The 14,213-nt window shown below is 38.2% G+C and overlaps 1 protein-coding gene across 1 annotated transcript in view; it reads right to left on the reverse strand.

Moving 5' to 3' along the window:
• LOC129731930 (netrin receptor unc-5-like) overlaps positions 1 to 14,213 on the reverse strand; it is a 573,886-nt gene that overhangs the window by 312,619 nt on the left and 247,054 nt on the right. Inside the window, exon 5 of the mRNA XM_055692323.1 lies at positions 11,388 to 11,604. Within this exon, the coding sequence (XP_055548298.1) occupies positions 11,388 to 11,604 (217 nt within the window). The remainder of the gene's footprint in view (positions 1 to 11,387; positions 11,605 to 14,213) is intronic.

Raw genomic sequence — 14,213 nt, forward strand, 5'->3', positions numbered from 1 at the left:
CAATTGCAATCAACAAACATTAAAAATCTTTCAAGGCGTTGCCCATGTTTATGTGAAAACCGACTGTATGTGCCATTTTCGGGTGATTTTTCTTTTAGTCAAAACTGCGTTTATGATTTATACCTAATTTTTGAAATCTTTTTGGAACTAAATTTAAAAAACCAGAGTTGCTGAAAAAGACATTTTAATTTAAATTAAATTTGACATAAAAATGGTATCATTCTGGTACTGTTTAACGATTTCGTGTTTCATAATAGATGATTTCAACTGTCACGAAAAAGTAAATTGTATAAAATTCATTATGCAATCCTCTTACAACTGTTATAGGAGTTTTCAAGAAATATGAATATCAACGTGGATCACATAAATTAGAAATCCTACAATTTTGCACTGCAATTAAGTTTAGCTCAGTAGGCAACTCTATTGCGATTAAACCTGATTTTTTGTGTGCATTTATACGAGGAACAATATGCAGTTATATATCACGGACTGTACGACCCATTTATGATGAAAGATAACTTGAACTGGTTATAACATGAACTTTATACAATTTCGATTGAAACTGGATGTTTATACAATTTTGTATTGCCATTTTTATACGATTTCTGGTTATCTGGGAAATGACGTTATTCCTCGATATTTGTCACATTTGTCCCCTTTTTCTTGAATCGGCGTGAGTGAGCGTCATTAGTTCGTTCAAGCAATTCTTCAACATTGATAGCGGGTCCCGTCTGATCCTGGACAACTGGAGTGTTTCAGTTTTCGTATTGCTCTCAAAACATGCTCTTCTGTAAATCGGAATATCCATAATCGAAGCAGTCCTACGAAGTATCACGTAATACAGCATCGATCGACCTAGTGCAGCAACTGCAAACGAAAAAACTGCTTAAAAGTGCTCATATAGATATCGACGTAAAGTTTTTCGAATTCGCTCAATGCAACGAGAATACAGGAATCGATTGTACAGTTTGTACCTGCTGTAACCTAAACTGGTTTTACCGGTCGTTGATGATCGTTTAAGTGGGACGTAAGCACACCCGCCAAAAAACGAATCTATAACATTCTGATGATATTTCAAGGGTAATAGGCACTTCCTCGGACACCGTCAAGTTGGAATGACGATGAATACGCGGCGGTTAAATGAAACCTATTTATGAGGTATGCCGCGCAAATTTTATTCAATAATAACCACACTCTCTCGCTCCCTACCTTATCCCGTTTTGTCATACATTGACGGCCTCTTCAAGCAAAATACGTCACATCGCGATAATTTTTTAGTAAAAAATAAATGCAATGTACTCTTTAAATGTATCCGTCTGATCTCCGTCAGCGCCCAAAGTCATTTTTAATCGAAAATCGTCCGACGAAAGTGACGCTAATAATCTTCACTTTCAATTCAGCTTTCAAAATCAATGCAACAGCATTCGATTAGTTTTCATGTGACTCCCAAACTGGAAACAAATGGTTATCAACTGAAAGCGAAGGTTAAGAGCGTCACTATCGCCAGACGATTTTTAATTGAAAATTACTTAGTCAGACTCTATTTAAATTAATTTATGTCGAGAATGGCGGGACAAGATGTCATATGTATGGCCAAGACTACGCGATCGGATCCCAAATAAAAAGTTTTTTTTTTGCTTTGCGAAAAAATTTAATTTTTTGTCATTTCAGGTTTAGTGGAGCGAGCATTCAGCCATAATTTTGGAATCGCTACTCTGAGTATTGCTACGCCCACTTTGAATGTTGCAGCACCTCCAAGCGAGTTTAGTATCACTTCGAATAGGCAGAAATCTCAGAGATCTCAGCAAGCCAGGGGCGCGAACAGACTTAAACTTTTGACGTGGTTTTAATTTTACTATAAAAATTCGCAAATTATGTTCTTCGTGGGTCATTTTCTTAATTACCAGTAGTGCAATGGTGTTTCATTGTTACGTGCTTGAGGCGTTGTCATCGAAGTGTTTCAGGAATAGAAAAAAAAGCCATCCCAGATCGATCTGGCATAATAACCTTCAGCGAAATAGTAGAAACAGAGGTTCGTGGTAGCATTAGAACCCCACGTTTGGTAGTATTTCTAGATGGGAGTCGAGTTGCTTTGGAACAAAAGCCGTCCCAGAAAAAGTGACAGTGACAACAGTGAAAAATTTGGAAATCAAAAAGGTTGATCACCATCATTTCGTTACTGTCGCTGCGGGCGTTCAAGGTCAAAGCATTTTTGGTTTCGATTTCAGTCGCAGTTTGGGTCCGTCAAGGTTGAGGGTCGACAAGAACGGAATCCTGGATGGTGAGTTCGTTCCATGTGATCGTTCACAAGTGAAGGGAGCCATAAATTTTGCTAAAGAAACAGGGGATATACACACACTCTTAGCATATATTGAACTCAAATATATTTCCTAATTCATATTCCTTTTAGAGAGCGAGTATTGGCGCTATAACCATAAGCTAAAAATGCTAGGACTAGAGTTAGTACTCAAGTTCCAACCGTAACAGTTGAAGCGAGTAAAGGCGCTGTATCCTTGGTTTCTAAACCCGAACATAAGGAGGAAATACCTATGTTCCATCCTAGGAGATTGGTCAACAAAGGAGTGTAGTTTCTTAGCTTTGTCACTTCCAATGAATTATATTATTTTTTACACACGGATCGGTTGGTATGGATTGTCCCCGTTCTTAGATTATATTGTATTATATTGCGCTACACAGTAGGCCTGGCCGTTGACAAGAAAAATGTATGGAAACCATTTTTTTAAAATGGTGGATATCATTTTCCAGGATCCCTTCAAGTACTGGCTGTGTTAGTGTAGACTAGACTAGACTTGGAATAGGCAGATATCTAATGTTTCCGACGACTCAGAAAGTTGCGGTTTTCAGTAAAATTGTTCAGGAGATCAAGGTCTTCTGGATAGTGGACAGTTCAATACGGAATTTTAACGCTACGTATTGCTAGTTTGCACGCGACTCTTCGTGTTTTACTTTTCTCGTGATTCTTAATTCCTAGAAAGGTGCGGTCTTCGGCCAGTACCACCAGTTCACTTTTAGGTGAATTAATAAAAAGTTTATTTGCTTCGAAAGATGCCCCTTAAGATCTACGAGAACTTTGTCGAATACACTATAGCATTTGAATGGCATTTTTATACTCAAAAGGCTCACGATCACGTTTTTCGCGTTTTAAACCACTGTGCGAAGGTGGCACTGCAAAACCAAACTTCTTAGTCTTACACTGTAGATGTATGTTCAGCAAGTTTGAGAAAATGTTGCCACAAAAAGATTTGCTAACGACTTTTTTCTTCGAACTCATCTTGTTTTGGAGATATAACGTTTTATATTGGAGATATAACGTTTTATATATATTAGACAAATCCTAAAAATTATCTGAAAACTGTAGCATTCAAAAGGCAACAATGTTTGGTATGTATTTGTATATCATCTGAACTAGGGTTTGCAATCCCGGGAACGATTTCCCGGGAAATACCTTTTCCTGGGATGGGTGCAATAAAACTAAATACTTTCGCGAAACACGAAACTGACGTCAGCAAACTGTATAGCAGCACTAAAGTGGGCATTACACGAAGCAAATATTTACTTGAAATGCCGGTCAATATTTGTTTGCCTTGTAATATTGAGTTAATTGCTCCATTTTTGTGTCATTAATATTTGCTGTTTTATTCAGAAACCAAATCAAATCAGGCCATTATTCGCTTTCTAATGTCGTTTTTTACACGTTAATGAGCGAATTTTTAAATTGATAAAAAATATACCTGTAAATTGATAAACAATTTTGAAACCCATGGAAAACCTGGAAATGGCGAAATAACGTTCCAGTTAATCAATCCAAATTTTCACACGGAATCCTCTCTAATCAATGGTGAGGGCAACTTCAAACGAGTTTGAATGTGCGAAAAGACTTTGCTACTTTTCAAGCAAACAGAGTTTTGAGTAAATATTTGTTACAGTGTAATAGTATTGCAAATATTATCCCGAAGAAATATTTTGCCCAAAAAATGCCGTACCAGATATAGCGAATATTTAACCCAGCTACCTGCCTGCCCAACACTACGTTTTCTCTTCAACAAAGTTGAAGACTTGGACACTTCAGTTTTTTATAAAATGTAGCAAGAGCTGAAATCAAGGATTTGGAAGTATTCCAGAATTCAAACATCAGCGGTGATTTAATGGGTTTAAGCAAAGTTTTACAGAAGAAATTACATTATCTTGGTTTGACGTAGAAGCGTCAGCGGATCTAAAGCGATTGTTTGACGACATGAAAATCCTGAAACCTCTTCTTCTGCAAATAAAAACTTATTTTCAAAGAGCACATTGAGAGTATACAAGCCAAGTGCATCAAATATACGAGATGTTTATATCCTCTCATTAACAGGAATTCTAAACTTTGTTTAAAGAACAAACTTTTGATTTACAAACAAATTTTTAGACCAGCAATGCTTTATGCTGTACCGATCTGGTCAAGTTGCTGTTCAACAAGGAAGAAAACGCTCCAAAGGATTCAGAATAAAATTCTGAAAATGATTTTGAAGCGTCCTCCTTGGTTTGGTACACTCGAATTACATAGACTTACTGGTGTTGAACCATTAGAAGCTATGTCAAATAAAATTATTAACAATTTTCGACAAAAATCGTTGCAATCCTCAATTGCTACGATAAGCTCTCTTTATAGCCAATAAGTTAGCAATTAAGTTAGTTGTAAGTTTACTTCCCCTTTTCTGACAAGAAGGGTTAAATCCCTACGAATGATAAGTCCTAATTGCGAAAGCAAACAAATCCTAACAATTAAAATTACAAATTTCTAACAGTGTTGAGAAATCACCATTTGTGATTGGACACACATACTCATTATTTACTAATATTTATCATAAATACTTAAGCTACTCACAAATCCCCCCTTAAAAAAAAAAAAGTTATATATTTCTACGCATTCCATTCGCTATGGTGCTTTTATTGTATTCACGTTAGATTGTTTGCCGTTTTTTTTTCTCTGTTCCATATATTTGATTGTCTTCTTCTGCAAATATTTGCAACAAAAGCCGGTCGCAAAGTTCTGAACCTGAATATGCTTTGTTTTTTTTTTTTCAATTCGTTTTTCAAGCGAATTAGTAATGAAATTGTAAACGATTATTTATTTGTTACCTTTTATGAATAAACTTTATTTTAAATCCCTTTTTGCTAAGAATTTTTTTCATTACCGGTTCCCTGGAATTCACGGGAATTGAGAGTTTTCATTCCCGTTTACCGGGAAATCAATTTCCGGAAATATTGCAAACCCTAATCTGAACACACAACTTTGTAAAACACAAAAAAAAGGAAAATACACAGATCAAAATAAATTGCAATCTTTTTTTTTTTTGAAGAGCAACTGAAACTTCACGATTTCGAGCTCATTTTTTGGCAATAACTCGGTTTTTGTAAAAGCTATCTTTTGAGTTTTGTGTTTTGATGGTATACAAATATATGAGTAAATTATTTTCAATTTTTTTTCCATCATAACTGCACTTAATCATTGCTGGAAAGGTTTCAGAAGACGGCAACTAAAAGCATAACGAGTTCAGTTGAGACTTTTGTTCTATGGGAAAAATAATGAGAACCAGAAAACGTTGAGAGCAAAAGTCGTACATGTCCAGTCCGAGCATGAAGGATGCATTATAGCTCGCTAATCTTAGGACATAGAACATTCATGTCGTCAGCAGAGTTGTCCAAGTGATTGAGTACCGTGACTGCGGGTGATTCCGCGCAGCACATTTTTCCGTGCACTCAACTTACAAAACTGGTTTTCAACAGTAAATTTCACTAGAACATACCTAATTTCTGTATTATCATAGCAGGCTATGCTATGCACATGGTAAAGCACACAAATTAGTTGTGTTTTAGTGAAATTTACTGTTGAGGTGTAGTTTTTTAAGATACATACGCCGAAAAATGTGCTGCGCGGAATAACCCGCAGTCACGGTACTATAGGATGATGATCCAGGATCGGAGCTTATTTTACCTCAAAATATCCAAAATAGCCAAAAACCAGAATCACGTCTATTCAAGCGCAGGAAGTTACTTCTCCCAAAATTTTTGGTAAATTTTAAAGCCCTCTCTGCGTTTTCTTGGGAGTGTATGCTGTTCTATCTTCTATCCATGGCGTTTTAAATTAAAAATAGATGAATGACACTTGTTTCAGTGCGAAGAAAATCGACAGCCGAAAAAAGAATACTCCAATATTTTGTCACTAGTTGATTTTCGACAATTCTTTTATTTTCACAGACACCTATTGCTATACAGTGTTACCTAATAGGTTAGGACTGTGCTTTACCAGGCTTAAATAAAGCAGTTGGAAGTTTAGTCCAGGAATATCGCCTACACCCTGTATAGAACATAACTTTTGTTCTCGGAATTTAGGCGAAAATAGTGATTCTCCTAGCTGACCGATAAAATATTAATGATCATGTGAAATTAAAGAAAAATGTACATGATGATCTAGTTAAATTTCCCGACGTTTCGGCCGTTTTAGTGGTTCTTTTAAGATAAATTAGTTGTGTCGTATAGGTCTAAAATGTTGTTTTTAAAATTTACCGAATGTTTTTCAAATTTAAATACTGACCAAAGTTAGCAGTTTTTTTTAAATGTTACGAGAAAGTTTTTATCACAGCAGATCAACCATACTACAGCACTACAAGACTTCCGATAGTTGGAAAGCAACATTTTAGACAAATTTCCCTTGAAAAAGGACACTAAAACTAGATTATCGTGTACTTCTTTCCAAAAAGACACAAAAAGTCAAAAGTGAAAAAAAAACATCTCTTTAACTCTTACCAGTCGTTAAAATAACACGTTGAAAATATATGTATGCAAAATGAGTTAATTTTTGCGCACTTTTACCTTTCTCTAATTTTTATAGCGGAGTCATCGGAGAATGCGGGTTCGAGTCCCGTCTGGATGAGGATTTTTTTCTAAGTCTAAGCCACACCTTCTGTTCTCGTTACGCACTCTCCTAAAACTACATATATTGTCTGCTTTACAAAACATAGAGAACGTTTTTTAAAGCCTCTCGAACATGTGTTGTTTATCATTATATATGTTAGTCTAATGGGAATAAAATATATTGTTTACATAATTTTCTAAGCGACAATAATGATGAGATATAATAAAGATTTCACGAGGCAATAAATGCCTTGGCGCAATAATTAAATGATTAAATGAATTTGATAAAATAAAAACGTCATGACCCTGTCATCCCGCAATTTGCTGAGTGCTGTAAAAACAAATGCAACTAAGATGCCACCTTCGCATAAAAAAAGTTTATTATTTTGTCTGAATAGCACGCAAGCTCGTAAATCTCTCGAAACGTTAGCTGTCATTTGTAAGCTCAAACATAGATGAGATTTGATTCGTGTGAAATTTTTTCAGGTGTACTCTGTGAGTCAACGTTCCCAAGTTTACATAACAGCTGTACCTTGGATTATTCAAGCAGCCGCTCATAACATACATGTGCCCTCCCACAACCTTTCTTAACATAAAAGTTAATAACCCCCAATCTCGTCCCACATCAAAGCCCAATTCATTCCAACTCCGTGCTCAACACGTTCGTCCCAAACAAATCATATCATCTTAATTACAGAACTGTGCAGCAATACAACTAGACATTTTTCAACTGTCTTTACGGCGCTCCCGCAGGCACCCGGGCCGAGGTCTCCTTTGTTTGCCTAGCCCGCCGCGATAGCTAATCTACATTTCCACGATAAGCTGGACTGGATTCGTTTCGAAGAAAGCACGCGACACCACCTAGTTAGGCAAAGTAACCGGGACGCAATGCACCCGGGCGCCACATTTATCAAACCGAAGAAGAATGAAGGCGTTCTTGAAGCACCTTACCCTAATTTCGTTACAATGTCCTTCGGGGTAATAGAGAAAGGGTTTATCTATATACCTGGCGTCACGCAGTAATGAAAAGACTCGCACTGGCGTTGCCGTCCCGTAGAGCGCGGTCTGGAACCGACAGTCAGTGCGTGTCTCTGTCTATAGAGATAGAGGAACCCTGGATATCTTTATGGTCTACCAGTGCGCAAGCCGCTGATGCAGTCTTTTATGGTCTTTATCCTTCTGCTAAGCAGTAATATAGCATTGAGCAGCTCGCTCGAATACAGTGCGACTCAGAGTGAAGCGACAAAACGGGCCATCTAAAATATTTGTTATTCAAATTATCCACAAATAATGATAATACACCTAATAACATAAATAATAAAAGTTTTCTCTGCACGACACGGTTGTTGGCGATGGGTTGCAGAGCGGCCGGCGGCAGCACCCATAGTGGTACGGAGCGAAACAAGAGGCTCGATTGTGTGGCTGCACGGTTAATTTGAAGCCTGCGCGACCGCCAGTTTGCTGCCCTCTGGTCTGGTCACAGAAGGTTTCGAGCCGTTTTTCGACAAAACGACGCGACAACGACAACGGCTCGACTGAATGGGCACCGGCGGAATGATGGGCGGAATTCGAACCGCGAACACAGACGAAGATGTCGTGTCGTGGATTTTTTTTATTCACATTTTTATTTCATTTTCTAACCTAACAACTCATTGAATGGGCTCGCGGGAGTCGAATGTTTTATTGGCGGTCTTTGATTTGTTAATTTTTATAAATTATCACTATTTCACCTCGGTCGCTTTCTCGCCACGGTTGATGAAGGTAGGAGAATGACAGCGGCGTGGGTTCGAATTTTGTTGGGTAACCTTTCGAACCTAGGTCGTAACCTGTCTCGGTGTTTGTTTAACTGGTTGAATGGTTTTTACAAATCATGGCGGCCTATCAATAGGTAATCTATCCGTTTTAAATTATGCATGTGTATAATTTCAACATAATAACTTAGCAGCTTTTCAATGTTTATTTAATACCTCTAGGTTAAATAGGTTTTTGATAAAAACTCGTTGTTTGACATCACCCAAGCAAATCTAGTTTTCACTCTGGTTATTTTTCGCAACCATCGGATTTATTCCATGTTTTCTGCATTAAGCTCTTAACCAAACAACCAATCCATTTGACATAGTCCGTGCTACAAAAATACTCTATTCAACGGAAGATTATATTTTTCAATAGAGTGCAATGCATTCATACATATGTCTCTACACACACACACACACACTTAACGACCCAGTGGATGAATGCACACGAACGTGCATTTTCATCGGCTAAAAATCATCAAAGCATCAATCCCATAAATATCCCCTTTTCAGATTATTTTCCTATTGCTGCCCAGACTGACCGGTTTGTGGATCAGCTTTTCTTTGAATGCAATCCGATGTACATTCTGGTAAACAGGCTCGTATACACACTCCTCAGGTCCAGAGCATAAACTGAATGTAAGAACGTTCGAAAAAATGTTGAGAAATGCTCCGACCAGCAGTAGAAGCAAACTTTGCAAAACCTAAGTTTTTGCACCAATAAAGACATACACGGGGAGGTTGGAGTGGTGAGCCGGTCCGGATGTTGCTAAACCAGCACCGAGAATCAGCACACGCGCGCGGACCAGGACGTCCTCGGCCAATAAATAGTGGCAAAAAGCTAGGGAAAAATTTTAATGCATTCCAGGGCGAACTTTGAAAGTCTGAGGAGATAAAGAGACCGCCCGACGTCGTCGTTGTCGTCGCCACCTTCACAGTGGAGTAGTTTAAACCAATCTGAGGGTCAGAATTCAATTGCAGTAATATATAGTCCCATTTATCGAAGGCTGGGAATAATCGATTGTTGAAAACCACCGTTCCGTTTAGAATGCTGCGGAAAAGTGTGCAAAATGAAATTGCCACGGTAACAAATAGCAGCCAGCAGACATCCAATCGTCGCCCGCAAGCCGAAAGTGGAAAACCTTTTGAGAAAAATGGAGTCTCGCTGCAACTATATTAACCGTATGCGAATCGTTCAAGTATCGAGATATTTACGGTGCTATTGAATTTTATTAATATGTTCAGGCAAAAGAGGGCGCGCGCTCAATAAAAGCAACATTCACACCGCGTGCAATGGCGACTCCATTTGTGGCGCGATGTGGCGTGAAACGAACTTCAACTTTTACAACATCTCGTAAGAATGTGTAAATAACTGCTGCAACATAAATAAACCTCACCGGTGCTGCTGCTGCTGCTGCCGGTTACCGTCGTTGTTGATTGCGACCAGAGCTGGCAGGTCAGTTACAGAGTGCGGAAGGACCGTGGCGCGTCTGAATGCCGGGTGAAAATGTATGCCCTGCACATACTAGTAAATATTTTTCCCAGTTGCGACTCGTATGATGAACCGAAATACGGATGACCTCTACGGAATGTGTCCTCACAAAAATGTGGAAGAAACCGAGAAACGATTAGCTTTTGTTTAAAGCTTCACGCAACCAAAATTGAGTCTAGCTTCTTTCATTATAAATGAACAAACATAAATTTAGTGCCAAGATGTGATCAAATCCTCAGAATATAGACTTAGGTAATCATGTAAGATTTATATTGTGGTCTAATAAGTTTATTCAATTCAATAAATAAGTAGTTAACATTACATACCCGTCGTCCTCATCTCCAAGCGGCCAGAGGTCCAGAGATAAAAGTTTTCAGAATCACATTTAGGTAATAGGTTGACTATTCTTTTTTTAATATCATGGGGAGGTGCGGGCCCTTTGTTTTACAATCAATTTGGTTCCGTTAAATTAGAATAGAACTCATTGGTTATTTCATTTTTTTTCTAAATATTTTCAACAATCATTCCACAAAACTCTGATATCATACATTTCATGGGAATTCTGTAAGATTTTGCAGCAAGTGTCAAAATAATATTTCTGACATCCTTTCGTCAAATATTCTGTATTGTTATTGATCATTCGAAAAAATGCTATGTTACTAACGTAAGATATCAATTGGAGAAATGAGTGTAGATAAAGGTCTCTAAGATTGCTTAAGCACTAACAATCGACATTCAGCAAACGAAGTGCCATAACAATAAGTAGAGTAGAGTTACCCGAGAGCACCTATTTAGGTCAAACGACTGGCAGAGGAAAAAAACAGACCTTTGCCATCGATCCGCAAACAGTTGCTTTGTTTACTTTACATTTATCATATCTGTTATGATTTCCCACTTTCGGAATGCCGTCAACTGGCCGAACCTAATAAGCGGAGAAAAAGAAGCGGCAGCAAATTAACTGCCCAAGAGTGTGTGTACCCAGTGCACATACCCTATGCCCGTTCCAGCTGAGAGGAAAGACAAACTGTGTGTTTTTTTTCTCTTTTACTTTCATGGCAATTCCGTTTGCCCTGACACGAGGATTTGCTATGCTATAAAACGGCTCTAGGCTATGGGTCGTGGACTATGGATTCTATGGATAGCACTGTCCGGTGAGAGGAAACAACACTTCGGTAATTAACACTTACATGCGACTTGGATGGTGGCCGGTTGGGTCCGGACGACACCTCGGGACGACCGGGCACGGCAGTCGCACTTGAACGGACCCCGGCCGAAGAACTCGTCGACCAGCTCCCGGGTGATGGTGGTGGTGGCCTCCAGCAGCTGAACTCCGGTGTGGGGATCCACGTGCGTCTCATGCGTCGTCAGTGGGGGCTTGTTGCCGCCGCTGCATTTAAACGATATCTGTGCGGCGCGGGACGGAAGAAGCAGAAAAAAGAACAAACAGACAAGAGCGTAATTAGAAATTAGTGGTGGAACTAATGAGAATCAAATATTAACTAAGCCGCGCGCGGGCTGGGGTGATCGCGTGGAATGGAGGTCGCATTTTTTATGCGGAACTGTCAGCATTAAAATCATCGAGTTTATGGGCCGAGTAAATTATCTCGCAGTTTGTTTTGCTTTTTAATCTATGTAAATTTGATTGATATAATTTATTAGCCTTCTATTTTTTCCATTTGCTGTTGAAGACAAAGGTTTTTGAGTTTGAAGTGTCTACAACGAATTTTTGCTTACAAAAAGGCATTCTAAAAAAAGTAAAGTTTACTCAAACAACTGTGTGAACAACTCTGCTATTCTGGTTCAATTCATGCACAAGTTGGCACAAATTGTATTTGTAAGATTATTAACTCTCAAACGATTTTCAGTAGTTTTTTGGTTCAATACCCCAAGTGCATAGTGCATCTACCGATTCCCTTGTCATTCTAAATATTGTATAAAATATAGCTTTCATCTGCGAAATTGTCCTAAAAATCTTCCAAACAGCTTAATAAGAAAACTTTAGTGATAGGTAAAGCTTTTACGTAAGCTTGATAAAACTGCGTAAAAACGCATTGATTCGTTAAATTGTGTGAAAAAAATTGTAATAAAACCAATTCAACAGAATAATCAGCATTTTTATCGAGTTGATGACCTCGAAGTCAAACTGATAAAAAAATATTCAATGTTTTCGAGGTTAGGAACAATGTTTCTTGAGGAAAAAATTTGCTTCAATTTGCAGTTTAACGTGGTTCACGTTTTGGCCGCGAAGGTATCGCCGCAATATCAATTTTTTACTCTTATGCTAGAGATTTGTAGTTTGGCGTCATACACAAACTACGTAACGCATGAAGAAGGGATGCATCCGGATGAGTGGGTAAAAAAGCGTTGAGCTTCCGTTATTTGTTGTTACATATGGAGAAGTGGACTCGGAACTGTTACGTGACTTAAGGGTGTTAGCGGATGGTCGTGGGTTCGAATCTTAGTAGAATCAGGCCATTCGATGTCAAAAAAGACTTTAAGCATGGGTTTATTCTCAGGCTCCCCGCCAGTCACCTTTCTTTTACGCTGAAACCTACAATACCTTTGCGTGACTTCTTCTTAACAAAAAATAAGTCACTCTTATCAATAAAACTGGCCAGAAGTACGCATATCGCCACATGGTGATATTTGGCAGAAGGAACGAGGCTCGGTATAGGAGAACAGTGAACGTGTAAAAGGAAGGGTAGCACCATTACACACAAGCACTGATAAAAAAATAAGCATGCCACTTCTCAATAGCGGCATTGCTAATGATTGAAGTGCGGAATACAGCAGACACCCGGGTATATCCCACAATAGATCACCAATTCTGGTCGCAGTGAGGAAATTCATACAGGAAAAAAGGGTGTTACAGTCAAAAATCGGTCAACTTCAATTTGCCCAATTATTTCTTTGGTGCATCAAAAAAACCTGAACACCTCTCATTTTGAGCATGTTTGTGTATAGTATCATGTCGTATGTTTGATTTTAACATTTGCTCTTCAACTAAAACGTTTGCTCACGCATTACGACAATCCGAACTACTCGCACACCAAGTTGACAAAATTCTTGAATGTGGCCAAATCAACCGTTTAGTTCAAATTTGTTTAGGAATACATTCTTTTATTTCGGCAGTTATCACAACAAACCAGATTCTTCAATACTGGGCACCTGAACACTGTGGAATTGATGGCTATGGAAAAGCCGATTCACTGGCAAAACATAGTTCTTTTTTAAATTCTATAGATCCAAAACCTTTCTGTGGCGTTTCATCAAAGGCTTTAAGAACTGAACTTGATGAGTGAGAAATGATGATCATTACTTTCGAGTTCCACAGGGTGTTGATGTGGATGTATAAGGGGTAGACAAAATGATTGAGACAGGCAACATTTTGTCAATTTTTAAATAGCCAGAACTTCACGAAAACCTAAATTAATCCACCTAGCGGTCAGACTCAGCCTTTCTCATAAAAACTTGTTATTTACAAAAATAGATTTACATGAATGCTCAAATCCAATAAAAGTACATTTACATTTTGGGTTCTAAAATATTGATATTGTAATTGAGGTATAACATATGACATTTGACGAAATGTTAGTGCTTAAGAAATAGCGAAATAAAAGAAATGACTTAATTTCGAACAATTAAATCACGAGCGAAACCGTAATTACGTAAGAAAATAGGGGTGGAGGGAGGTGTGCAATTTTCTTACGCTATCTTACAAGGGAGGGAGGGGGGTGAATTGATTTTCTTACGTAAGAAAAACATTGTTAATGCAGCTGTTCAAATAATCATGTTCATGACAGCGTGGATGGTAAAATTCATAAAAAGGAAATTACAAAATTACTCGAATAAAGGACAGAAGACGAAACGAAGTACTGCGCTTGCTTTATAATGATAAAACTAAAGTAAAAATCTATATATGCTGGCAGTAAGATATTACTAGGGGGGAGGGGGTGTATCAAAAAATCTTACGATGTCTAACAAGGGAGGGAGTGGGGGTTGAAAAAGTGGAA

Source organism: Wyeomyia smithii, chromosome 3 (genome assembly GCF_029784165.1).
Source record: "Wyeomyia smithii strain HCP4-BCI-WySm-NY-G18 chromosome 3, ASM2978416v1, whole genome shotgun sequence".
Classification (NCBI taxonomy): domain Eukaryota; kingdom Metazoa; phylum Arthropoda; class Insecta; order Diptera; family Culicidae; genus Wyeomyia; species Wyeomyia smithii.